This window comes from Columba livia, chromosome Z (genome assembly GCF_036013475.1).
Source record: "Columba livia isolate bColLiv1 breed racing homer chromosome Z, bColLiv1.pat.W.v2, whole genome shotgun sequence".
NCBI lineage: Eukaryota > Metazoa > Chordata > Aves > Columbiformes > Columbidae > Columba > Columba livia.
In genome coordinates this window covers 5,541,691-5,569,283 of record NC_088642.1, presented here as the reverse complement: position 1 = coordinate 5,569,283, position 27,593 = coordinate 5,541,691, and the positions used below count along the sequence as shown (strand labels likewise).

Here is a 27,593-nt window from a genome sequence, read left to right as displayed (position 1 = left end):
CTAAAAATTCTTAGCACTGAGATTTAGAACAGATGTCCATCTGTCCTGTAATAATTTTAGCTAACTTTAAACAAGCTTTGGAGAAGTTTAGATGGGTCAAAGTTCCTAAGTGTTCTGAAAGTTTGTAGATGAAAAACAGAAGAGGCCCTTGAGAAAATCTTGGGATATTTTGGGAAAAGGAAAGTATGGGAATAGTTGCTGGTCTAACACTGAATTTAGTTGCTGGGGATATAGGAAGGAGGCAGATGTGGTATGAGAATTATGTCAGGATAGACAGTGAAATTTGACCAGCAGCAAGGTGTCATTTGTTCCAAGAGCAACAAAACTGTTATTTTATAAGGTATGTGTTTCGCAGAACTTTGCCTTCTGTTGCATCTTGACAAAAAAGATTTGTCATATGTGCATTTTAAGAACCTTGCCCTTCTTAGTTAGATACTATAAGAGAACTTAAAGTATTGAGAGGAAGCAGGAATGCCAAAGGGATTTCTATTAATGCAGTTCTTTTTCCTCTGACACACACCAGTATTTTTAAACATGGATTTTTCAGTCTAAGAATTTTTGTCACCTTATTTCTTTAAATCTGTGCAGTATATTTGTACAGGAAAATGAAACACTTAGGCATAGCATCATTTTTATTAGTTGTTATGAATGTTCTATGTATTGGTAATAATGGTGTAACCACTGGAAGAGGAGGAGAATTTTCAATTGATAAAAATGTATTTCCTGCTTGTGCAATACATTGATAGCATTCTGTCAAATGTTCTTCTATAATTGCCAGGATATTTCTGTAAAGCGAAGAAAAACATGGCTTTGATTTTTGCATTAAAATCTAACTAGTGACATTTGACCACTGGAAAGATTCCTAGTAGTAGCAGTCTATCTTGCTTTGTCTCTGTTTATGCCTCTTATATTCAGTAGAGGGAAAGACTACTGACTTTCATGTGTTTGACCTTTATTATGCAGGACACCAAGTGTAAGTAGTGGAAAATCAACCAGTATTGTATTTCTAGTAACTGCAGATGTAGGAATGTAGAGCAAGCCCTGAAAAGAGATTTGTGCAACCTGTTGGCAGTTTAGGTCATTGGTGGTAGGAGATCTCGAGTTCAGGGGTTCAAAGGATCAGACCTAAGGATTTGAATCAAGTTTCTGAAACAGAACTATCATTCAATACTGATATGGAAAACGTCATCCTGCTACTTGCATAGGCAATTTAGAAGTAAATTTTTGTGAGACTGTTATATCTGGAACTTATAAAATCACTTAACTAGTTGGAATATCTGCTTCCTTATTGAGATTACTGCAAATAGATAATTTTTATTTCACTAGATTTCAAGTGTGAAACCTTGATTTTTTTGAAGAGTAAATAATTTAATAAATTGGATATTTATTAATGTATCCTTTGTTAAAAGACTCTTTAGCTGTTCATATATACCTAATATGTGCTTTATGGTTTGTTTGGGTCTTTTTAACACTATTTGATTCTTTTATTCTTTTAGAACGAGAGGCTTCAGGCTTTGTTAGCAGATAATGAAAAGATGAATTTAGCAGATATGGAACTTATTCCACTTCCTCTGGAACCTCAGGTGAAAATTAAAGGGATAATCCCTGAAAAAGCCACACTCTTCAAGGTAAACTAGGTGTTCTGAATAGCTGAAATACAATCAACTCTTTAGAGCACTAAGTTCTTAATGTGCAAACTTCAAAGCAGCTTTTGTAAGGCTGATATAGTTTATAAAGTTTCTGAAGTCTTTAGGCTGAAGTCATGCTTCCTCGTTCAGAATTCCTCTGAACCTTAGGTAGACTGTGTTCACTGGGAATGCCACTCATGATCAAAATCATACAAATCAAGTCAGGTATGTTGCACATCATCTAGATGTATCCTAGATGTATTCCATTGCAAAGTAAAACTGTTAAATTGTTAAGAGACTGGAAAGAAGTAAGGTGGTCCATTTCATTCTGTTGCAGTGGGTAGACAGGAAGATCCTGTATCCTTTAGGTTAGTTACTCCTTAAACAAATCTGTAGCAGTTGCTTGTGATCATATGCCCATTCCTTAATCTAGTTACTGAAGAGTCAGTATGCTGTTGAAAGGGCTGGGGTTGTTGTAAATTATTGCCTTAATCCAGTGATGTAGGACCTCTTTATAAATTTACTTTCAACTTGTATAGGTGACTGTGATCTAATTTTAAGATTACCAAAATGTGCTCTGCCAGTCAGGCCTGTGCCCAGGAAGTGTTCTCTTTCAGTTAAAAAATGTTCAAGTTGCTGTGGCAACCAGTGTTAATCTGTAGTTTCTACTCTATCATAAACTTATTATGCTCATAGTTTCTTAAAATAAGAGATGAACATTTTTCCATAGTTTCCTTGGTTCCCGGTCTTTGCCTTGCTTCATTATGCACCAGTGAGTACTTTTGAAAAGTACATTCCATTCCATGGTCTTGCACCTCAGATTGGAGGCAACATTGGAAAGATCTTGTCATGAAAACAAGGGTTTGCAAACCTGAGCCAACTTTTAGCGTGCGTATGATTTAAGGGTCAGAGGAAGTATGTTGACAAAAAGACTGCTGGTACAGCAACTGAGTATTTCCCATCAAGAGTAATAGCTTAACTTGACCAGGACAAACTCCAATCACTCTTCCTCATGTTGGTCATCTGTGGCAATGTAGAAAATTTAGGACCAAAAATATGAGATGTAACTTGTTTCAAAGTCATAGATGATTTTGATTATCCTGATTCTGAAAGGGTGCAGATTTCCATTTAATATCTCATTCTGTACTGTGGGATAAATAACAAACAAACATAAAGAGGGAAGAATGGCTAATTTTTGGTGCTCTTGGACATTATACGCCAGCTTTTGTAGAACTATTTAAAGAATTGTTTTTCCTTTATTTAAATAATAATAATTCATTGCATATGAGAATCTAATGTAACTACTCAAATATTAAAGTCTGTATTCCTTTTTGTGTTTGCTTGGTTTTGAGGCAAGTGACTAGGTCAGTTGAAATAAATGAAATCATTCATGTTGCTAATTGATCCCCTTCAACCCTCTTTATGCAGAGAAATTGCAAACAATTAAATTGACTTTCTCAAACAATGTAAAAAAGCATTTTTGCTTTTACTAAATGGATTAAGGAAACAATTAATTGTTTAAGATGTCTTGCCCCTAGCATTTCTTTGATGTTTATCCTATAATTGTGTCTCTTTCTGATCTGGTCAGCTTAAATTTGTTTTATTGTGACCTTTTGCATAGTGCTTCTATGGTGATTGGAATTACATGCATACAAACAAAATTTGAATCCCTCTGTGCTTTCCTCTGCAGCTGCTGGGGGAGGGGAGATGGGGAAGAAAGTGTATCCTTCATATTCCTTGCTAAAAAAGGAAAGCCTTAAGGTGTTTCTTTTTAAAAAACATGCACTTCTGGTAAAAGAAATTGTATGTTCTAATTGTTGAGTCCTAGACAGTGAGTAAATGCTTTTAGAAGCTTTAGAATGTCTTCTAATTCATGAAACTTCAGGAACGTGGGAAGAGTTCTGCTGCTTGCTGCCATACTGTTGGTATTCAAATGGGACTATTCTAAACCTTTTTGAAACTGAATTTGACACTCAAATGCTGTGAACTGTTACTTGCTTAATTCACACAGATTTCCAATGCAGTAAACAAGGATTTATATTTTAGAACTCCCTTGTAGCAACAAGTTAATATGGACTTTGCTGTCAACCAGTTTAGTATAAGAAGTTTCCTTTTCCAGAGTGCCTTAATGCCTGCCCAGCTGTTTTTCAAGACAGAAGATGGAGGCAAATATCCTGTAATTTTTAAGCATGGTGATGATTTACGTCAAGATCAACTTATTCTTCAGATTATTTCACTAATGGATAAGGTGAGAGTTATTATTTCACACCCTTGTCCTTCTGCATTTTGATTTTCCTTGTTGAGAGCAAGACTGTTGAAAACTGTTAGTGCATCTTATGTTGGTAATGAACTCCAGGGATCTCAAATCTTAGTTGCCTTTTTCCTTTTCTTTGTACACAAGCAATGACCTTGTGTATACTTAAAAGTAAATAAATAAATAAACTGGCAAACAAGTTTCACTCATTAGTGATTTCAATGAAAAACAGTGAAGATCATTGTCCAGTACACATTCCTTTTAGAAATTGAACCTGCTTGCTTTTTTTTTTTTTCTTCCAGCTGCTAAGAAAAGAGAATTTGGATTTGAAGCTGACACCCTATAAAGTACTGGCAACTAGTACAAAACATGGTATGAATACTTTTATTTCGGAAAAAATACAGTATTAGAAGGAATCTTCTTCTGTTCATAGACTGTTGCAACACACTATTTTCCGAAGAGATTTTTTGCTAGTACAGCGTTCTAAAAAGGAGCTCAAATGTTTATGAAAATCTTGTTGCAATGTAGGTCATGGAAGTGAACAGCCTGAGTGACCACAGTGTTCTGTAGGTGACCCAAATATCTTCATAAAAGAAGCCCGACCTGGATTTAGGAGTGTGTGACAATATTTTTATTTTTCCCGTTAGCTTGTGCGATCTCAGACAAAGAACTTGTAGTACTCCTATTTATAGATCTTTGTGTGAAATGAAGGAAGGAAAAAAGAGGCAAAGAAAAATCCCACTTGGCTATGCTTTTAGATATTCTGGATAAATATTTAGAAAGCTATTGATATATATTTCTCTTCTCATGAAAACTTGGGACTGTAGACCTTTAAGCTAATTTGGTGTTAATGGCCAGTTATTTTGAAAGTACTGAAGGCAGAAAATGGGGGCAAAACATGTCCCAAAGCATGTCATAATGAGAAGCAGTTGAATTGTATGTATTAGTGTTGTCCTTTAATAAACATGCATCACAGAGTATCTTCAAAGTTCTGTGCGTTGGAGACTCCTTTTGATTGTTTTCTGTCACAGGCTTCATGCAGTTTATTCAGTCAGTACCAGTTGCAGAAGTTCTTGCTACTGAGGAGAGTATACAGGTATGTGATGAGGGCATTTTTAAGTAATCTTCTGACTAAAACCAGTATAAATTGCAAGCTTAGATCTCACACAAAAGTCTTTAGTCTCTCAGCTAATTTTTTTATGTCTGTTGTTAGAAGACAACTTACAGCTTGAAACAGAGTATTTACAGCAGAAGTTTTGCTTTAAAAGAGTATACTTAAATTACCGTATTAGTATCTCATGTCCTAAAAGAAATACTATTTAAATAAAGTGTGCTTTAGTTGTGATACTGAAGTGTTCTGGATTTGCAGTAATGCTGAGTGGTAGGCACGTGACACTTTTCTGTAGTTTAAAGTGTTTCTGTTATTCACCCAGTACTTTGGATTAATACCTCAAAGTGTGTTTAAATGATTTTTTGATGGAACAACTAAATAGTTCATTCATACAATTTCTGAAGTCTGTTTCCCTGCCACAGTGGATGTATTGATACTGTGTGATTTCATTTATTATTTTTTTTTCTTTTTCTCTCCAAACCTTCTGTAACTGTCATGGAATTGAGTAGGGATACATAACTGAGCAGTGGCACACAAAATTCATGCTAATTTCAAGCACTGCACTCAGGCGAGGTAGCAGAACTCAGCTGGTTGAGATTAATATAGTTACATAAAACACAGCAAATTGCTATATAAGAGATGTAGCTAATATGTTTTTTTAGTGAATACACAGCATGTTCATGGTGGATTCAAATTGTCACAGTACCTTTTTTCCCTTTTTTGTAGTTGATATTGAAGTTTGCATGTGTTCATAGCTCAGTAACTGGGAACCAAAGCAAATGGTTGACAGATTCTATAAACTACATATATTAAAAATATGGAGATTAAAAAATACCTATCATTTGCCATTATAATTTACTTAACAAGTAGATATTGTGAACTGCTTATAATTTCTAAGAAAAATGTTTATCATTAATCAGACAATGAGCGGCACAGAGTTGCCTATCTTTTTTTGAACTTTCCATTACATAAAGATTGTGATAAGCCACATCTACACATTCAGTAATTGTACAGTTTATGAAGTGTTTTATTGGCAATGGTTTGTAGTCTTGGGAATGTGCTTCATATTCTAGTCATTTTGCAATTACTTATAACATCATATTGCAGTCTAAAATACATAGCCCACTGTTTTAGTTGCTGTGCAGATGTAAGGAGCAATTCCTCCTGTGAAGAATTGCTAATCTAAATAGACAAGGTGCCAAGAGAGTATGATTTAAGATTACTTCACAGGTCAATGGCAAAATACATTATAGAGCCCAAATTTAATGTGCCGAGGCATGAAAAAAATAGCTGGGCATTGTAGGCTAAGGAAGTAAAACCTAAATGAACACTTGTAGGTGTTGTGAAAATTTCATTTATTCGTTATGTTCCTTTTGGGTGTCACAGCTGTTTTAATAAAATTGGGGTCTGTATATAAAAAATATTAAATGTTTCTCTTCTGAATAGATTTAAAGCAACTAACCTAACACCGGCTGATAATGCAGACCTGCAGGACAGGAAAGAGGTTTTGATGTTTAAGTGTTACTTACCTTCTACCAACAATCTTGAAAATACAGTTCATGGTTTGGTTTGATTTGGTTTTCTACATACTTCATGGAAAATTTTGGAGCACTGAAAGTAGCTTTCTACTACCCTGTTAACCTCTTAAAAATTTCCTTCCACAATTCACTTACAGATTACATTTACCAGAATCTCTCTACTCTGTCAGCTTTTTAAATGTATCTCAGAAGGGCTTGTTCTTCTGTGAGTAGTGATAATTAAAGCTGTCTCCAAGCCTTAAAATTCTGATACATGTTACAACTGGATGGCTTTCTAAGCAAAACTTTCTTAAATAGCCTTCAGGTGCCTTCATCCAGTACCTTCTTCTCTTTTTAAGATTCCTTTCACTTTCATATTATTATTTTAGTCACTTAAATGTCATCCAGATGCCTACAAAGCTCCTCTTAACAGTGTTTGCGAAGCTTTATGTTTGCTTAGTGGCAGAAACCTGTGCTTAGGCCTGGAAAACCTTATAAGAGCATGTGTCCCAAATGTAGCTGTCGATCTGGACTGTTAGTCCTGTTTTAGTATTTGTTGACCTGGCCTGAAGAGTTTCCTGTGGAAGTATTCTGCGCTCATAGTTACTAGTTAGTGACTTCTCAATGCATTGTTAATTTTCTGAAGTTGTTAATAAAGAAAACTACTTTTAAATTTCAACTTGGAATCTGTTTCTCTTGAGTGTGAGAATGTGATCAGGACAGAAAATAAATAAAGCAATATAAGAGTAGGTTAGATCTTACTGGGGTTTTTGGGAGTGGTTGTTAGTGTAACAGATTGTAATAACAGCCATTTTTGGTCTTGATTTAAGTCTTTTTTTTCTACCAGTTCAAAAGATCCTAGTTCAGGTCATGTGGAATAAATAAATATGTTGTTGACTTGCCCTGCAGAACTTCTTCAGAAAACATGCACCTAGTGAGACTGGTCCTCATGGAATAAGTGCAGAGGTAATGGACACATACGTTAAGAGCTGTGGTAAGTTACAGTCCTGCAACTGATTACTTAATATCTGAAGTATAAAGCACAGGGTGGATGAGGTATTAAGGTGTATCTGTTCAGATGACTGCAGATGGAGAACTGTGCGTGTACTTCCTCTCAGAATCCCTGTGAAAAGAATAGTTTTGAGTCTGCCATGTGATACACAATTCCTCTGCTCAGCCCTCCTCCTCTCTCCTTAAATAATCTTTGCTTTCTAGCAATAACCTTACCTCTGCCTCTCCACATTATGAGTTGGGGTCTATGTTTCAGGGAGATGTAAAGCATTTATACAGCAGTAAATCATCTAGATTTGAGGTAGAAAATTTTAATTTCCTTTTAAAACATTCAACTTCCTGCTCCATTTGGATGGCAAGAAAAAGTGGTATTTCTTGTTCAGTAAACAGATGGCAATCTTAAAATGTCACATTTGCTGTCTATTAAATTAAAAGCAACTTTATTCTATTGAAAAAAAAAGTAATCTTCTATTTTCCCCTTGTCTTTTTGAGTCTTTAGAACAGCTTCAAACTGTTCTGGTTAGTGGGTGATAGTAAGAACTAAAATGGTTTGCATTAGTTTTAATTTATTTACTGCTGCCTGGCTTACTGCTGACATACATGTTCAGATTAGTATCAATGTCTGATGCCTGTTTACAATTGTCTTAAAATATCAGGTTTAAAATGCATCCATTCATTTTATTCAAACTACTTCATCTTCCTTTGAAGTATCTTAATCCCAATATTGAATGAATTCAGACTTTTAGTGTTAGGCATGTAATTGTGTAGAAATAAATGAGGATCTAGGCAGTACCGAATAAAATTCAGAGTTTTAATTTATTGCTCCAAATATTCTTCGTAGTGCTGACAGTCATGATTATTCTTCACCAGCACTACCCCTGCCCCAGTCTCTATGGTATATTTATTATTTGTGAACAAGAACTAAGTTAACGTCTTTTGTTGTTGTTGTTAATAGAGTAGAACTTGCTATTCTCCAACGTGCTTAAACTGATGTTTATAATTTACTTGTTACAGCTGGTTATTGTGTAATTACATATATCCTTGGAGTGGGAGATAGACACCTGGATAATCTTCTGCTAACAAAAACAGGTAATTCCATTTAGCACTAAAGTTTTCCAATAGACGTTGTTTAATTTCTATTGTGTTGGTACTGTTTTGCTTCATTTTTCTTTTGAATATAACACATTGGGAATTGTACAGGGTATTTCAAAAAGATGGACCCAGTTCGAAATCACTATATCGCTGCAACCACGAACCACCCATGAATGAAACTCTCACCACTCAAAAGGGTGGGACATAGAGTTTCAAATAATTCCTGCTGGATGCCTCTCCAGCGCACAAACAGGCCCTGGCATAAGTCATTCCCAAGATACTGCTTTGAGTTTGGGTCCTTCTTTTTGAAACATAGAATATATGTTTAAATGTAAAGTTATATTGTCTTGCCTAAGGTAATATTTGATCCAGTGAATCAAAGCTTAGTTAGTAGTGTGTTAGTAGTGTGAAGTGGCAGTTGAAGAGTAAGAAAGCAAGTGGATGTCGAGGGTTAAGATTGCGGGGTGACAATAGAACCCTGGCAGATGTATTGTTAATCCCCTCTTCCCCCCCGCCACTTCCCCCTTTTTGCCCCTCCCTCTCCTCCCTTTCCACTAAGGAGAGGCGATTGGGAGGAAAATGACAGAGAGAAGAGAGTTGGAAAAAATTAAAGATGTTTTACTAATGCTACTAATAAGAATAGAGAAAATAATACAAAATATACAAAACCGATCTTGAAAGTCTCAGCAACTGCAGAGCCGGCACCCGAAGTCCTGGACTGGATCCTGCAACCAACCGGAGCTGGATTCAGTCTCTCACTAGGCCTCAGTTCGCAGGGACGACTAGCAAGGTCCTCTCCTAATGTCGGCCATAAGCAGAAGGGAAAAGGGACGAGATCCTTGTGATCTCCCACTTTTATATGAAGTATTCACGTGAATGGAATGTTATACGCAGTTGGTCAGTTTCTTGCTCACTTGTTTCTCGTCACCCCTCTTGCGAGATGTCCATCTGTGCTTATCAATAAGTTTGCGTTCCACTGCTAGGTTTACCAAAACATGTGTCTGGTTCTCCAGGAAAATGCAGCTCATATGAAGGCTTTAGCTGACAGGCAAATTCAGTGAAAGAGAAACTTGTTTTTAACAAAACCATGACAGTGGATTAATTGCTTTCCAAACACATCTGTAGGCAAGATGTGATATAATGTGTATCCGATACATGGTATTGATGTCATTTTGGGAATCATTTTTGCGTCTGCAGGTAATGGAAGTTAACTTCAGCTCAACAAATATGTTTATAAACACTGGGATTTTTGTATAGTTTTCAGTTGGCTTATTTTACAATCCTGTGCTCTACCCTTACTTTTTTTTTTTTTTTACAATTTAAAGCTGTACCTATACGTTATTTCTTTTTAAACATAGGAATTTTCTTCAGTGATGATACCTTTCTTGAAAGTAGGATGGGCATAGTGTAACATAAAATTCAACTGTCTTTATTTAAGACCAGGAAACATTTTACTGTTATCTTAAACTTGACTAAATCATAATTGTGTTGTTTTTCAGAACTCTTAGTTCTCCAAAGAGAACTCCAAAGCTGGAAAAAAGGATGCATTAAAAAAAAATTTATAAAATGCCTCTAACCACAAATATTGTAATAGTTCTTTATCAAACCATTTATTTTTTTAATTAATTTGTAGCATTTATGTTTCATAGCTTTTTTTTTAAGATGCTACCAGAAAACAATTTCAAGATCTAATAATTGGATGCCAGTTGTATTTTAATAGTTGTTAAATAATTCTGGGGTTTTTATGTATGCTGTTGCAAACACAGTAAATGTTTATACGAGCACTATCAGAAGTCATGTGGAATTAGGTATAATGGGGATGACTTCACTGAGACATCCATATGAATTCTTGTCTCTGATTTAACTTTTACACAAAGTAGTTATGTGAGCTTTCCATGTCTACATGTTTTTCTAACAAATGCACGTGATATGTCTCAAAAGTAGGAGTGCCACCTGAGAACTCTTGAAGCAAGATTCACTTCAGCATTTCCTGTTCCCTATGAGTTTGTGTTCTTGATAAAACCAAACAACTGTACAGCAAAAATCCACGTTTTTCATCAGCAGCCTAACTGAGCTGGATGGACTATTCGGCTCCAGTTCAGATAATATGTGTATATATATTTCTTTAAATATATTTAAATATATTTCTCTAAAAACTAAGTATATCCATTAGCTTGCAGCAAAACCTGTGCATCTTGAAAGCTCAAAATAGCAGATAAATGGACTTCAAGTCTGTCTAACTTGTTGTAACTTTTTCAATGTTGTTTTTTGTTGCAATCTGTAAGGATTAATAACAGACCAGGTAGACTGAATAATTGTAGGAATTCTAAATAAATAGAAGACTTCTCTGCTAGAGGAGATTAAAGATTTGAAAATGTAACTGTTCCCACTGTTGCAAACAGTGTCTTGGGGTGAAGGGAAATTCAGGTATTTCAGTTGAAAAATGAGTTTGTGTGTAGCTGCATGACTTTCACAAAGTTCTAACAACAAAAAAATAATATTTTGTGGAAATTGGTTTTCAGGTTGATTTTTTTTTCTTTCTGTTTGTTTGTTTGGTTGTTTTTTGAGCTTCTTGTTTGGTTTGGTTTTGTTTGTTTTCTTATTTTTGAACTACAACTTCCCATAGGAGTTCTGATGCTTCAAATACCTTCCTTACGTTATGATGAAGAATTAGGAGTTGTGGTTAAGTAGTTATTATAAAGTGAAATGTTTATTGAATTAGAAACATTTAAATTAAAAAAATGTTATTTGGGGACAGAGACACATCCACATAGAAGGTTAGTTAGTTTACAGATAAGGCTGAAGCATGTATTACTTCAAATCTGCATTTAAAAATATGTCTCGAGATCTCAGTCATTTGTCTAAGGTGATGGGTATAAATCTTGCCATAGCAGGTACTGCTTGCATAGTCAGACTAGTAATATTTTTGTGTTTTGGAGTAAAGTGCAGCTTACCTGTCTATGGTAAAAAGTAACAGCACGATGGCTGTTGGCTCAGTGGAAGAATTTAAGCAGTACAGCAGAGGGCAGCGCACATCCATGATACATTCTGAGTCTGAAATTGTTTTCATCTGCTACGTAGCTGTGCTCTGTCATATACTGAGATTTACTGAAGGTTTTTGAGCAATCAAGAGAAATTTGTGTGTTCCAAATACAACAAAGGCTTGTTTGTTGCTACTGAAAAATCGCTTAGACTGAAGTTGGAAAAAGCTAACTTCATTCTTCTCTTGAAGCTTATAAGTACTTTTCTTGAAAATTATGTGACCAGATATGCATCCTAGATGATATTTATTTAGTGAATTGAAGCTTTTTCAGTAGGGTAAAGAATGCTGAGTACCAGCTGTGGGTTCACATATTTTCATTTATACGGCAATGTATATGGTTACCTTTTTCAGCTCTACCCATGGGTTTGGTGGATGCAGCCACATCTGTGTTTGCTTCTTTCCAATAGAATTTTGCATCTTCTTCTAACATAAAGGTGTCTATGCTTATAATTGATACAGTACAATTTAAATATTACTTAATGCTGAAGTTCTTAAAAACAAATTGTTTCTCACTCAGTGTTAGAAATGGGATTTGTTTGTGCTATAGGATGAAAATGTCTGTTATCTGGGTGAAATAATTTCTGCTGTCTTTCATGACTCTTTTATGCCTCTAGTTCTAGAAATAGGGAGACTGGTTTTTAAGTAGCCTTAAACAAGAAATCTAGATGTTCGGCTTTTTAAATGCTTTACCATTATCACAGTATCACAGTATGTTTGGGATTGGAAGGGACCTCAAAAGATCATCTAGTCCAATCCCCCTGCTGGAGCAGGAACACCTAGGTGAGGTCACACAGGAACATGTCCAGGCGGGTTTTGAATGTCTCCAGAGAAGGAAACTCCACAACCTCCCTGGGCAGCCTGTTCCAGTGCTCTGTTACCTTCACTGAGAAGAAGTTTTTTCTCAAATTTAAGTGGAACCTCTTGTGTTCCAGCTTGATCCCATTACCCCTTGTCCTATCATTGTTTGCCACCGAGAAGAGCCTGGCTCCATCTTCATGGCACTCACCCTTTATATATATATAAACATTAATGAGGTCCCCCCTTAGTCTCCTCCAAACTAAAGAGACCCAGCTCCCTCAGCCTTTCTTCATAAGGGAGATGCTCCACTCCCTTAGTCATCTTGGTTGCCCTACGCTGGACTCTCTCCAGCAGTTCCCTGTCCTTCCTGAACTGAGGGGCCCAGAACTGGACACAATATTCCAGATGTGGTCTCACCAGGGCGGAGTAGAGGGGCAGGAGAACCTCTCTCAGTCTACTAACCACCCCCCTTCTAATACACCCCAGGATGCCATTGGCCTTCCTGGCCACAAGGGCTCAGTGCTGGCTCACGGTCATCCTGTTGTCCACCAGGACCCCCAGGTCCCTTTCCCCTACACTGCTCTCTAATATGTAATTTCCCAACCTATACTGGAACCTGGGGTTGTTCCTGCCCAGATGCAGGACTCTACACTTTCCCTTGTTAAATTTCATTAGGTTATTCCCCGCCCAACTCTCCAGCCTGTCCAGGTCCCGCTGGATGGCAGCACAGCCTTCTGGTGTGTCAGCCACACCTCCCAGCTTAGTGTCATCAGCAAACTTGCTGATAGTACACTCTATTCCCTCGTCTAAATCGTTAATGAATATATTGAATAATATTGGCCCCAGTACTGACCCCTGAGGCACTCCACTAGATACTGGCCTCCAACTAGACTCTGCATTATACTTCAATGGCAGCTGTAGAAGTTTGTCTGGAAAGACATATAGGCATCCTTCAGTAAAAACATCCTCATCTATCAGTAATGTTAAAAATTACAAGAATACTTTCATCAGTTTCACAAATGTACCTTAGGTTACATTATGTAGTCAGTTTTGCCTTACAGGAGTATTTATTTTTTCTGAGAATTTTCAACTTCCTGGGACTTCTGGACATGAAATATTTTATCAATTCTTGTGAGTTTTAATTTTTTGTTTCCATATCTATAACAGCAGATATTACTGTGACTTGTAAATAACAAAACTCTGTTTTGCGACTGAATACTCCGCTTTTAGAAACATCATTGCCTTGCTGTAGGATTACGGGCTGGTTTATATATTAATGCCAGTGTCTGGCTTACCAGCTAATATGCCCTTTGTTGCCTTGGAAGGAAGAGCTGGGTGGTTGTGAACCTGCGTTGTGATATACCAGATGTAGCTTGTTCAATTAACTTTCATGTAATATGCATTATGCTATTATAAGTACATTTCAGATATGACATGCCTTCCCTTGAAAATACTTTCTTCTGCATTTATTCCACTCTCTGGTTTTGATTGTGGATCTGTTTACTGATGTAACAACCACATACGGTTGCTTTATAGACAGACAAAGATCTTTTCGTATTTGCAGGCTATGTGTAGATATTTTAGGATATCCTGAGGCATTCAAATGCCGTTCTTGAGTAGCACCTCATGTGTTTGTCTAATTCTCACCCTAGTGACTGGACAGCTTAATTTTTCAATAACCTTTAGGGTACCCACACGTACATCCAAGTTCTCATTATACATTGCCTAAATACAGTCACTTTGATCTGAACTCAGCACCTGTAGCAGTAGGGCAAATTGTTATGTGGGTAAGATTAGGTTATTAATATCTGTGGGCAGGTCAAAGACTGAGGCCTCAGAACTTGAAAATCATGTTTGCTTCTAGCATCATTTGTAGATAGGTAAAAGGACTGGACTGTCTTCTCATTTAGTTCATAGAGGTAGCGCCATGGTCTGTCTTCAGTGTGAAGTGCACCAGCTGACACCTGATTTATTCTTTATTCTCAGTTAGAAAGAGTTGCCAGGTAAAACAATAAAAATCAGAACAGTTCCGTGTGTAAGATGACACTATGTGTTTGTACTTTCAGTGCTTTTCAGTTAAAACCACCTATGCCAAGGCAGGTTTGAAGATTATAAAAATGCAAAAGCTATAGGATTCAGACTCTCTCTCTATATCAGTGCTTAGATAAGTACATTGATAAATACATTCATTATTGTTTGAAACTTCTATGACACATAAAAAGTGGTGGAATTCTTAAATATGTTTTTAAATGTTACTGGTCTCAATAGAGGAACATCCTTTAAAAAACAAACAAAAAAAAAGCTAACACATACTTTTATTGTTTAGATTTCTCTCTCCAATTCCAGTTTCCATTATGTCTACCAAAGAGAATATAAACTTGTAGCTGTTGATCTGCTAAAATGTTTTCTCTTATAGGTATCTTAAACAGTATTTCTCATTTAACATCACATCTCACATCGTTTTTTTCTTATAATATGCTTGCATGGAGTGTATTTTGAGAATGGACAGCTTGAGGTGTGATGGGAAAAAATTACAGTGTTTATCACAAGCTGGGCCTTTATCTGTTATTGGGATGATGATAAACTTTACCTCGAGATGTTGCTGCATACTGAGTTTAAAGTCTGTATCCTGAGTTAGTCCTTAACAATTCATACTACTTCCTTCCACTTTTGTGAAGTCTTAGAAATGTTATGACATGTAGCTGATGAAAAATATGACAATTAACTAGGCATTCAGATTTTTTTTTTCACCACGGCAGTGCTCTGTTAGCAAAGTAGAAAATTTGACAGTAGTATCAGAATTTGCTGGGAAAGCCAGGAAACTACCCCATCCATCCATCCATCCATCCATCCATCCATCCATCCATCCATCCATCCATCCATCCATCCATCTCCACACTTTCATCAGTGGAATTTTTATCCTATTGCTTCCAATTTCAAATAGGAATTTCAGTCAAGATAGTCACTAAATTGTACTTTGTTTATATGAGCCACATTAAAATAATAGTGGCAGTTGCAGTTTACATAAAAGACATTGAAATTCAGATCTTTGAGATTTTTGTGTAATGATTGGGGTTTTTTTCCCTTCTTCCCAAAGGTAGGAACAGGTAAGTTCAGAATAATTTCTAAGGCTTTATTACCTGTTAAAAGACAATTGTCATCAGAGTTATATTAGTAGATACACCTAACTTATTTTGCCTTCCACATTTTGTTTAAGGATTTCAGACTTCTGTGCAGGTAGTAGCTTTTCCCAACAGTCCTCTGGTGAAATAAGACAATTTCTGTGCTGCTATCTGGGAGCTCTCTCCTGTACTAAAATCTATGTATTAGCAGGGATAGACAAATCAACCTTTCTGGCTGCGGTCAGATGTTATTGGCTGCTGCAAGCATCAGGTATCAATTTTTAGCCTTCACAAGTCCATGCTTCACTTAATCAAAGATCATGTCACTCTCAAGGCTGAAAGGAACTCAGATGGACATTCAAATCCCTCATGGCCTGACTGCTAGTCGGGGAAACTTTCCATGTTTGATGCCGTTTCCTTGAACTCTCCAAGGGCTAGAACTCTTTTATTCCATATATTAGAAAACCAGTTGTTCAGTAGAAAAATGTAATCAACTTCATAAAATTTAAGAAAAAAAAAAAGCTTAAAAGTACACAGTAGTATCAGGTTTTCGATTTTGAATGAAATAATTTTGTGTGTGCATGTTGCAGTATTGCATATTCCTGGAAGCATCCTCTTCCAGTCAGTAAATGCCTATGTCTTGCTTTTTCTACTGTAAGATAAATTAAATAGGGAGTGGAGAGTGAGTATTAGGGCACTGTTTTTTGAGTTGATAGACTATTTGGAGTCTTTCTAGCAGAGTTTTTTCCTGAAGGAGTGTTAATGTCATCATTTAGACTTTTAGGAGTGAGGCACTTTAAACATCAGAAATGTGTCTCCAGAGCTGTGTGCCTTGAACTATGTGTAAGTGCCTATGAATAGTCCTTCTAGCCTTGAAACACAATGGAAATTTCATGCATACTTGTCTGTGGTATCAAGGTGTTCCCTGAATTGTTATCTCGTGTTTCCTCAGATGCCTAAAATCTCCCATTTTATAAGGAACACAGTATTTTAAATAAGTTTCTAAGGTTTCAGTGTCTAACTATTAGAAATCTAGGGCGTTTATATTAATAACTAGGCTTATAAGAAGGTAAGAAGCTCAGAGGATGAAATTTGCTTCACTTGTCTTTAAATTCTCATTTAGTTTAAAACATGACTCAGACAAAGACCCCTTACCCTTACGGTTTATGCTCATAGTCTTATTTTTCCCCAAGTTTACTATCGACATTTGATACTACGTAAAATGTTGACACAAGTGATTATGTTTGCCTTTCCTTCTACAGGTAAACTGTTTCATATTGACTTCGGTTATATTTTGGGTCGGGACCCTAAGCCTCTGCCTCCCCCAATGAAGCTGAATAAGGAGATGGTGGAAGGCATGGGGGGCACGCAGAGCGAACAGTACCAGGAGTTCCGTAAGCAGTGCTACACGGCCTTTCTCCATCTCCGCAGGTAACAATACTGTTTTCTTGGTAAAATTTATTAGATCCACCATAAAGCAGGAATGAAGAGGAATGAATGAATCAGAGAAGATATTTCTGTTGAAAATTCAAAACGGCTTCGGAGTCTGAGTGTAGACACAAGAATTTGTAGGAAACAAAGCAATGAAAACATCACAGCATTGTAATGGGGAGCTTGAGTGTAATTGTCTTTCAAGTTAAGTCCCTAATTTTGCTTGTTTAATAAACTCAGTAGCTTTTTTCATAACTCCTGGAGTATTAATTTATATCTTGCTTTTTGGATATGTTTTTGCCTTTAAGCAACTTTTTCTCTGGTTGTTGATGATGAGTTAACCAACTGTCCTTTTAACTCTTAGTTATGACTCATTTGCTGCTGTATCCTCCTCCGGTTTAGATTAGTGATGACCAGATTCTTTGGCTTGAATATGCCATACATAAATTTAATTGGCTTCAGGTCCCGTGGGACAAAAATTAGCTCCTTGTAGTGACAATCAAGTATGTTAGCTGATTCTGTAGATATCCAGAACTGTGACAGCTAAAACCTCTTTAGACTGTATTTATTTATGGACCATCAGATCTCTCCTTTAGACTTGAAATCAACTTCATTCTTTTGCAGTGACCACTTACCACTTATCACTTACCATGAACTTTCTGAGCCAAGTGATTGATTTAGTGCATCTTCAACGGAGATGAAAGGATTTCACTTTGGTATCAAGATCACATAAAATAAACGTCCAAATATGTGGGAAAAAATAGCAATATGAAAAGCATATGTGAAAAGAATTTGTAGTACGAAAAGAAGACAGTGATTTAAAACAATATGCTACCTGTAGTTCTCTCTCTGTTAGAAGGAGAAAGAGTAAGGAGTTTATGAACTGAAATTATTGGTTTAAAAGCAACTCAGCAGCATCAAAAAACATCAGCATGCTATTAGCAAACAATAGCCATGACTTCAGACAGCAATCAGGATGCCTAATGTATCTTCAGTGGTCTAAATTTTGCTTAAAACTGTTTTGTAACACTGTATTTCTTATTTGTGAAATACTTGAGTTGTTTTTTACTATTTAAACCCAGCTGTTTCAATGGAAAGGTCTGTTGTGTCAGGCAAGGATTATCCATTGATTAATTTATGTAATGATTTGCTACAAAGATCATTAAGTGTGGAGTATAGCAGTAATTTTGTGCATAAAAGTAAACTCTAAATCAAGATGGTTTCATTTTTAATGTCTGGGATTGTAGTTGTAATTATAGTCTCTCCAATATTTGTTCAGTTTAATAGGAAACTATTTTTAAATGGATCTGGGTAAATATCTTTAAGTCTTTCATCAAAGATAGCATAGAATAATGTTATTATAATTATTGCTTTATCCAGCTAGACCTAAAAGTAACTAAGATTGGTTGCTTATTGAAAAAATAATAATCAAAAGTGGAATGGCTTATTTCTAAAAGTTTTGCATGTTGACACAGACCTGTTCACAGATACTTCTTCTGGTTGAGTAGTGTGAAATCTTATCGTCTTTGATTGCTAAGACAAAATGCAAACTGTATCATCTCTGTCAATTCCTATTTTATTCTTCTTTATTTCCCTGGGGCCATAGACAGTTCTCTACGCATTTGAAGTGCTGTGTCTCAGTCTTCTAGAATTCCTGGTGGAATGGGTGTTGCATAGTAAAAATAGAAGCAATTTGAAACATAAGTGGAAAAATAGTTTTGTTTGTTGTTGTAGGTTGGAAACAGTTTGGCATATAATCATTAGTGTGTGCTTTTTGGTGCGAGTTGTTTTTTTTTCTTCAGGCGGTGGGATATATGCTTTCCACTTTTTGAAAAACGATGATCATCCGTGTGTGTCTGTCAGCAGTGCTGTAATGAAGGAGCAGCCTCTGCGTTTTGAATGTGCTGCTGTGCAAATTATGGCTGGCAGCAGAACTTGCATCCTCCCTTGGGCTGCATCTGCCTTCTACACCTTCATTATACACATTGAGCCTAAAGATGTTCAAGTCCTGTTATATGTCAGCATTTCCTTTCTCTGAGAAATCCCAGTTTGCATGTCCTCAGCAGGATCTAGCAGACAAGAATCCCTCATCAACATCTGAAAGTTTTAGAAAGTGAGGTTTTAGATTGTAAAGATTTCCACTCCATTAGTCATGTAAGAAGTTTGATGTTGAGTTTTAGTTACTGGACACAGGTAGGACAAAGAATTAGGAAGTAGCTGGAGACAGAAGCTGTAATTTAGGCTGAAATATTTGTTCTTTATGGATGGGAATATCCAGCTGGGTTGACCAGAGTGTTTTTCCCCATCCTGTTCTCAGGGGTATAGTGAGCAGAGAAGGGCATGTAGTTCCAAATGAAGAAACTGTAGGCAATAAGTGGAAAGCTGTGATGCCCATTAGGAAGTGCCCGTTCTTTGTAAAGGTGGTAGCAAGGCAATGCAAGGCCTAGACAGTCTTCTAAAAGCTGGGGCTGGATGGTCAGATGGGCGGAGCAGAGGTGAAACTGGATGAGATCAGGTCAGTTTTGCTTGAGTTTGGACTATGAGGAAGTATTTTTGGAAGGCTGAATGCCATAGTTTATTATAGCTAACTGGGACATGACAGTGACTGGGGAGTGTATGTAGTCTTGAGAAGAGGTGAGTCCTAGAGGGTCACAACTTATACTGCAGAAAAGGTGATTGCATTTTAAATTTTTAAGTTAGACTAGGTAAACAGGGTTTTAGTTTGAGACTGCAGAAAGCACTCTGCTTTCCTGTCCTGTCTTTGTGGTGGAAGTTTGTGGCTTCGAATTTGAAAAAAAATACTGCAATGCCAAAAGCCTAAATATTTGTTTGGTGTAGGACATCTTTATGCAAATGAGCTGGTAAATGTTGAACAAATACATAAAGTGCTTAGGATCAAGTATACTTTTAATGAGATATTAAACACTTTAAACCAAAAGTTAATATTCTTGGGAAAGATGACAGTGAGAATTTGGACCTTTGTCTGATGTGTGTGTCTTTCTTTGTATATTTGAGGCCTCTTCTACATAGGATTAGAGTTATTTTGTTGGATTTCTTTAATTTTTATAGAACCTCCTTAATTTCAGGACTTTATGTTCAAACCCTATGTTTAATCAACCTCCAGTGTAGTTGACTGCTCATTTATTTTGTAAATTAATTTGTGTGGGCCTTTGAGGAAACCAAAGAATGCATTTATGTGAGGAGGATTTGAGGTCAGGTTTGAGTGCTTAACTGAAGCTCTTTATACCTAGAAAAGCTGAGGTCCTAGTTTGTTTTGGATATGGGTGGCAGTCAGCCATGCCAGAGGCGTTTGTTAACACAGATGTCAAAGATGGGTGATAGGACTTGCCTGAGAAAGGTCTGATTTTTACAGATTAGATTCCTAACTTGTTGCTTTGTTTGGGTTTTTTTAGCAAAATGTCTAGTGTTAGGTTTAATTTGGGCTGTCAGTTGACCAGTTGTGAGCATCTTGGCATATTTGCCAAGGATGTTGCATCTGGAGAGGATGACAGCCAACTGTCTGTAAAGTAGGAAGCTCCTACCTCTCTTGTCAAGTCCTGCGTTTCGAACAAATTTTCTAAAAAATCTGTGAACTGTGACAAGGATCATAGAGGCAGCTAACATATTTACTTAATAAGCTCTTTTCATCCTTAGACCACCGTCTAGTTTATTAATGATTTAAAGAAATACGGCAGCAAGGGGCAAAAGAAAGACCTGCAGATAGCATAGTGAGCATCTCTTTCCTAATTTTTGTCTCTTGCTACCCCGTAATGTTCCAAAATTACCTTGTCTTGATTTTTGTTGAATGAGATTCTTCAGAGGATTTTATGCTTTTACTGTAAGCACCAAGAACCAAAACGTTATTGTATGGAACAGAACCAGCTCTTAACTGGCATCTGGCACTGATGCCCAACATTTTATGAGCATCCATCACTTAATTAATCCCAGTAACCTGTACTGCTCAGAAGCTCTTGTTCTCTGTGTTGTTCAAGAGCAAAAGGGACTTTGAAACTCTGGACTCTTGGGTAAGTTAAATGGGAGGACTACCAGTGGAAGCTACTGATGACCTAGGAAGAGACTTGAGAGAATGTAGCTGTAAGATTTAAGCGTGTTTCAAGTGAGATTTGCTTGTTTCGGGCAAATAGAAAAAAATTTCCTTAATACCTGTGGTGACCATTCCTGGCACAAAAGCATCTTGACTGCTGGATATGTTAGTGGAATCTGAAACAAAGCGGTAGCATAACTTTTTGTGTCTGTCATCTTTCTTGTGATTTTTCTTGATTCCAGCCCCTGGGAAACTGAAACAGAACAGCTGAAACAAATTAGACACTGAAGATTTCTGCTCAAACAGTTTATTTTAAATCTTTGTGTTACAGAGAGTTAAAACTTAAATTGGAATGTGTTGGGCAGTACTAATTTCATTTCACAATGAAGCATCAAGAGTTTTTGTTGGAATTACGCTTTTCCAGAGAGATTTTTGAGTAGTATTTACTTTGTAAAATACAACTATGAAGCAGTCGTTTGTGTAGTTAAAATACTTTGTAGTCCTTGCAGTTGTCAGCTTATATATATTCAGCAGCTTTTTAATAAACAAGTTTTGCTGCTAAGAATTCACTTTCTATCATCTATGAAACTCCTAGTGCTCTTAACAAAGTGATATTTCAAATATTGAAGTCAGTTACATACTTGGTCTCTGAAAAGGGGCCCCAGATCTCTCTACAGAGGAAGGGAAGTTGCAGATTATGCTGAACAGCTTGAAAATTATCCTTTCAAAAATCACCTTGCAGCTAGTTTCCTGCAATGGCAAAATCGAGATCTTTAAATGATTCACAAGTACTTCTAACACCACATTAAAGCTGAAAATTCCACTCTGTCCTATCTTTTTTTAGTGGTTATAAAGGTCGTGTACTTCATAAATGCAGTATGCCTACCAGTGTTATAGCAGCCTAACTGCGTACTTGGATCCAGTTAAATCACTTACACTGAAATTGTTGTGGCAAAAGTCCTTACAGCAACTTGAAAAATTGTTTGTTGAAACTGTGAAGACTTCAGCTGTTTGAATTCTATTTTATATAATACCACTATATCGCTGACATCCTTTTAAAAAAAAAAAAAAAAAAAAAATTGAATCAGTATTCTAGGATATGATTATCCTACTAGAGGTAAAAAATGTCATTAAATCCCCCACTATTTGAAATTATATTTGATGTGTCTCTGCATGAATGTTCTGACAATTTTTAAAAGATTTTAACAGAATCAGCAGTCTGGTCAGATTTTGCATCCTGAGATCGTTTGAAGGTTAAACTTTCACTGCTAATATCAAGTATCTTGTATTTTTAACACAAGTATGTTCAACTAAATTGTTATGCGTCTCCTCTGAATCATTACCAATTCACGCGAAAATGATGGTGTGTTCTTAAATGAATTTGTTTACAAAATATCTTTTGTACCATTTGCAAAGTGTCTTACCTAATTTACTCTTCTGCTTAGGTATTCCAACTTGATTTTGAACTTATTTTCCCTCATGGTGGATGCCAACATTCCAGATATTGCTCTTGAACCTGACAAGACTGTAAAAAAGGTAACCAGAAAGCTCTCCTTGTCTTTCAATAACGAAAGCCATCATGTAATGAAATTTTCAGTCACTTGTGGTCACGTATTTGTAGATGGTGACGTGAGAATACTTGCTACTGTTTTATGAAGTTTGAGCAATTTCTAGAATCTTTGTAGTTAAAATAGGAGAATCTACTTTTGAGATCCTGTAACATTTATGTACCCATAAATAGAGAATCAATCTTTATCTTCCGTGCAGTAGCTCAGCGTCTTCTCTAGCACCCTCTTCCAGGGGCTATTTCAGCATTCTTCTGAGACCAGTGATCCTACCTTATGAAACTTCTGATGAGTGGAACAGTCAGCACTGACTGTATCATGAAAGATTGTTCCATCTAGTCTGGAATCCCGTGTCACGGATGGTTTTGTAAAAACAGTCTGTTGATAGATATAAAACCAGTCTGCTGAAGATGTAAAGCCAGTAGATTGGTATATCTTCATTACTAAGAAATTTTTGTTTTATTGTGAAAACAAACTTGTATCCCATAATTCTAATGTGGTCCCTTTATACCAGCCTGAATCATTCTTCTCCATTTGATGTTTCAGCAACAGCTGACATTAAAAATACGGGATAAACATTCATCTAGATTTCGTTACACTTACATGTTAGGCAGATGTTAGCTTTTTTTTATAACCTTATTTATAGTGAAGGGCTGTCTGGTTTAGTTCCACAAAAGACTTTGTGGAGCCTGTGTATCCAATGGAAACCAGTTCAGTATAATTTTCATTCAAACTGTGGATTTTCTCTAAAACAGACTGTTCTTCAGTGTTTTCAATAAGGTATGAAAGCAGAGATTCAGAAACTTTAAATTAATATTTTATGTTCTAGTTCAGTTCTCTTAAAGAAAACTAAATTGTGACTCCAAATGGATACAAGGAATTTGTGTAGCTATTCACTGTCATTTCCAGGATGGCTGGGCTAGCCAGAACTGCTGTATTTTGTGGTAAGCTGACAGCTCTCCCTTCACTTGACTGTTTCCTCAGAAACTAACAGCTATTTCAATATTTAACCTCTGTGCCTAAATACCCTGCAAAGATTGAAAAGGTTACTCATGTAGAACATGGGACGTAGATGCTTAAAGCAGAAAACCAAAATGCTTCAATACCTACAAAGTTGTAGATGATGGGAATAATGCCATTTTGGAGAGAGAGGTTCTTTTGAAGTGTATTGGGTTTGCGTGGCAAGGTTTTGTTAGCAGGGGGGTATATGGGTGGCTTCTTTGAGAAGCCACCAGAAGCTTTCTCAATGTCCAGTAGAGCCAATGCCATCAGCTCTTAAGACAGACCCAAGTCTGTCCAAGGCCGAGCCCATCAGCAACAGTGGTAGCGCCTCTAGGATAACACACTTAAGGAGGGGCAGGTGGGAAACTGCATGAATGGCAACTGCAACTGGAGAGAGGAGAAAGAATGTGTGAGAGAAACAAACCTACAAGCACCAGGGTCAGTCAAGGAGGGGCAGAAGGAAGAAGTGGTGTATGTGCTGAAGTAGACATCCACCTGCAGCCCAGGGAGGACCCCATACAGGTGGATGCCTAAAGGAGGCTGTGATGCTGTGGGAAGCCCAAACTGGAGCATGCTCCTGGCAGGTCCTGTGTCCCTGTGGAGAGAGGAGCCCATGCTGGAGCAGGTTTGCTGGCAGGACTTGTGACCCCATGGGGGACCCAGGCTGGAGCAGTCTGTTCCTGAATGACGTCACCCTGTGGAAGAGACCCACACTGGAGCAGTTCGCGAAGAACTGCAGCCAGTGGGAAGGAGTCACATTGGATAAGTTTGTGGAGGACTGTATCTGTGGGAGCGACCCTGTGCTGGAGCGGGGGAAGAGTGTGAAGAGTCCTTCCCTGAGGAGGAAGGAGCAGCAGAAACCATTTGTCATGAACCCACCACAACCCCATTCCCAATTCCCATGTGTTGCTCAGGGGAAGGAGGTAGAGAAAATTGGGCATGAAGTTGAGCCCGGGAAGAAGGGTAGGGTGGGGAGAAGGTGTTTTGAGATCTTGTTTTTATTTTCTCATTTTTTTTATTTTCTCATTACCCTACTCTGATTTGATTGTGTACAATTTTCCCCAAGTCAAGTCTGTTTTACCTGTGATGGTAGTGGCTGAGTAATCCCCTGTCCTTATCTCGACTAATGAGCCTTCTATTATATTTTCTCTCCTGTTGACATGAGTAGAGGAGTGAGGGAGTGGCTTTGGTGAGCATCTGGTATCCAGCCAGGGTCAATCCCTCACATGAAGGAAGAGACCTTCCTAACAGTATGCTTGCATCACATGCCTATGGATTTCATCTTTATAAAGATGGCATGTTTCGTTCTGGCTACCTATTGGAAAAATGGGGAGGAGTATTTAGACTGCAAAGTCTACAGATGGATGCACAACAAATCCTGAAAGAAACTGAAGTATGTATCTATAGGTAATGCAGGGGCTAATTTTGGAAAGTGCAGGGACAGATTTTGTAGAGTCTGTCGTTGACTGAAATACTCATCAAGAAGTCAAACTGATGGTTTCGTTGAATTCCATAAGTGCTGATTCTTTCATGTTTCATGTTTGCAGCAGTGTTTGAGACTTGCTGTGTATTTTTATCTTGCTCATCTCTGCCCACAGTTCACTGTCGATGGTGTAGTAGTGTTCATTCTTGCTTTGAATGCTTTCTTTTGAGCTCTGACATTTTTTTATTAAACTGAGTCTCCCAGGGTTCCCTGCCAATTAACACGTAATGTCCTTGTTTCTTATTAGTATCTTGGCACTGTATTTTATGTCGGTAAACTCTGCAGCAGTGCTGTCCAAGGGTATATGGCTTTCTGTAGTTAATGAAAACAGAATGTCAGATTCTGCAAAATATTTTTAAAGGATGGTTTTAATGTAGCACCATTTGAATATTTCAGACACATCTAAAACTGTATTACTCTGTATAAATTTCCTATATGATTTTCTTGAAATAGCAAATCAAGATACAGAATCAAAAGCCAACAAGTCATTTCTACAGCTGCTAAGTATGTTATAGTTTACTGATGTACAGTAGTTAAAAATCAAGATTTCATAAAACATTATTGTATTGTATCCAATGAGATCATGGAAAGAAGCAAAAGCTAGAATCTGTGAATAAGATCAGTGTGGTTACATCTACATTACCTTACAAGGTATAAATAACAGTGCCTTCTTTGCGTGAAAAGAACAAAAGTTTAGTTATTATGTGGCAGATCACTGTTAGATCAAATACAGCAGTTAGTTATTGAGGTTCTGAGCTCTGGCAGTGCTGCAGCTTGGTGAACTGTGACTTTTACCCTCATGGTAGGTTTGAGTCTGTCAGGCTTTAAAGTGTGAAAAGAGCTGGAATTGAACCTGTAAGGCAGGTGTTTATAATAAGGAATGCCAATCACCTTCACATTTTCAAATGTTTTGAGAGGAAAAAGGTTTACTTTCCCAAGTTCTGCAGGTTCATTTACAGTGTCCTTGTTCCTTAAGAACAAAACAAACAAACAAAACCCCCATGCAGTAAGGTTTATTTAATCAATTAATCAATTATCAGGAAGATAAACGAATTGTTTAGCTCGTTCATGTTTTCTTTGTTGTTCATAGACTTTTCAGCCCTCCCCCAAGTATTGTTATTCTATATAAACTCTGTTGCTTTTCTTTTATTCTCACAGCTCAGCTGTTTTCAATTCCTGTTAACTCTTCAGGTTTGGTCCTTTTGGTTCCAATATTGTCCTTTGTATATACTTCTGTAATTTGTGCAAAATTAATACATCATAATGTGATCCCTAAAGAGAAGGTGAACAGAGAACCAGTTGTTGACATTATGATCTATGGATGCATATGACAGTCATTGTTTTCTTGAGTTCTCAATTTTTGACTTTGTTTTTTTTGCTTAAAAAAAGACAGCGAATCAGTTGTTAGTGGACTAGGATCAGAATCATCTTAACCCATTATAGAATGGTGAATAGGTCATTGTTTTTTTAAAAATAATGTGTTAGAAAACTTGGTTTAGATGTTAAATTCCCATTACCCTGTCTGAAATCAGCTATGAGCTTTGTTAGTGCTAATAAAAAAATGAACAGGGTGTCTTGCATCTCGTGGCCTGAGTGTCAAGTTTGTTCAGTCATTTAACAAGATAATATTGTACCCTGTTGTAGGAAAATTTAATAAATGCTTTCAGCATATCAATTGATTTTTTTTTTTTTTTTTCCTAAAGCTTTAAACAAAAAATCCATATATATTTCAACAGACTCAAATCAGCTAAAGATTCATTTTGGACTCACCTGTAAAATTAAATTACCTTTGATGTGTGAGTCCAGTCAATAGCCATTTCAACCGTGATATCACTTTCATGGAAGATAAAGGTGGATATTTACAAATGTTTCTGTATCTAAGACGATATCCTGCTTAATAGTGTAGCTGGAAGTTCATAGCCAGCTTTTTCCATATCGGTACTGTACTAATACTCATCCTCTGCTTTGTAGAGCCCTAATTTTTGCTTTAGGGGGCTGGGGAGCCATTGAGCCTCTGGACCCACAGGCAACTGAAGTCAAGTCACTGAGGTAATGAGATAGGTTATCTTTGTCTAAATTTGGTGATGAATCAGAATACTATTTAATGATTAAAATACAATGAAATTTCTGTAGTCAGAAAAAAAAAATCTTGTTTTTAAGGGAAGGAATTCTTGCTGAATGGAGTATTATGCATCAGTTATTTTGGTATAGAGATCCTTGGTACTGGAAATTTTCAGTAGGTGCAGCTATCCTACTGTTACGAAGCAGGCATGAATTATTCTAAAGAGCACTTCTAAAGAAGCATTTTTCATGAATGGCCACAGATTTCATTCTTCATTACAATGTTAGATGGTAGCTCAGGTTCCAGTCTCATTTAGCTTCACAGAGTGATATAGTGTGTGCTTCTCACCACTGGGCAGGGGGTGATTTACATTGCAGGAAGTATCTGCCTGATACTGAAAAATACAGTAAGATGTAATAACATGCTAGT

General features: G+C 36.9%; 1 protein-coding gene across 4 annotated transcripts in view; it reads left to right on the top strand.

Annotated features, from left to right (window-relative positions):
• PIK3C3 (phosphatidylinositol 3-kinase catalytic subunit type 3) overlaps positions 1–27,593 on the top strand; it is a 74,948-nt gene that overhangs the window by 29,089 nt on the left and 18,266 nt on the right. For 2 of the 4 annotated variants that reach the window (XM_065046927.1, XM_065046926.1), the window contains 8 exons: positions 1,497–1,628; positions 3,748–3,876; positions 4,185–4,254; positions 4,914–4,978; positions 7,420–7,504; positions 8,536–8,610; positions 16,839–17,007; positions 22,498–22,588. In XM_065046927.1, the coding sequence (XP_064902999.1) occupies positions 1,497–1,628; positions 3,748–3,876; positions 4,185–4,254; positions 4,914–4,978; positions 7,420–7,504; positions 8,536–8,610; positions 16,839–17,007; positions 22,498–22,588 (816 nt within the window). Of the gene's footprint in view, positions 1–1,496; positions 1,629–3,747; positions 3,877–4,184; positions 4,255–4,913; positions 4,979–6,439; positions 7,190–7,419; positions 7,505–8,535; positions 8,611–16,838; positions 17,008–22,497; positions 22,589–27,593 lie in introns of those variants that run through there. The other 2 variants (XM_065046929.1, XM_065046928.1) reach the window with 2 other exon arrangements.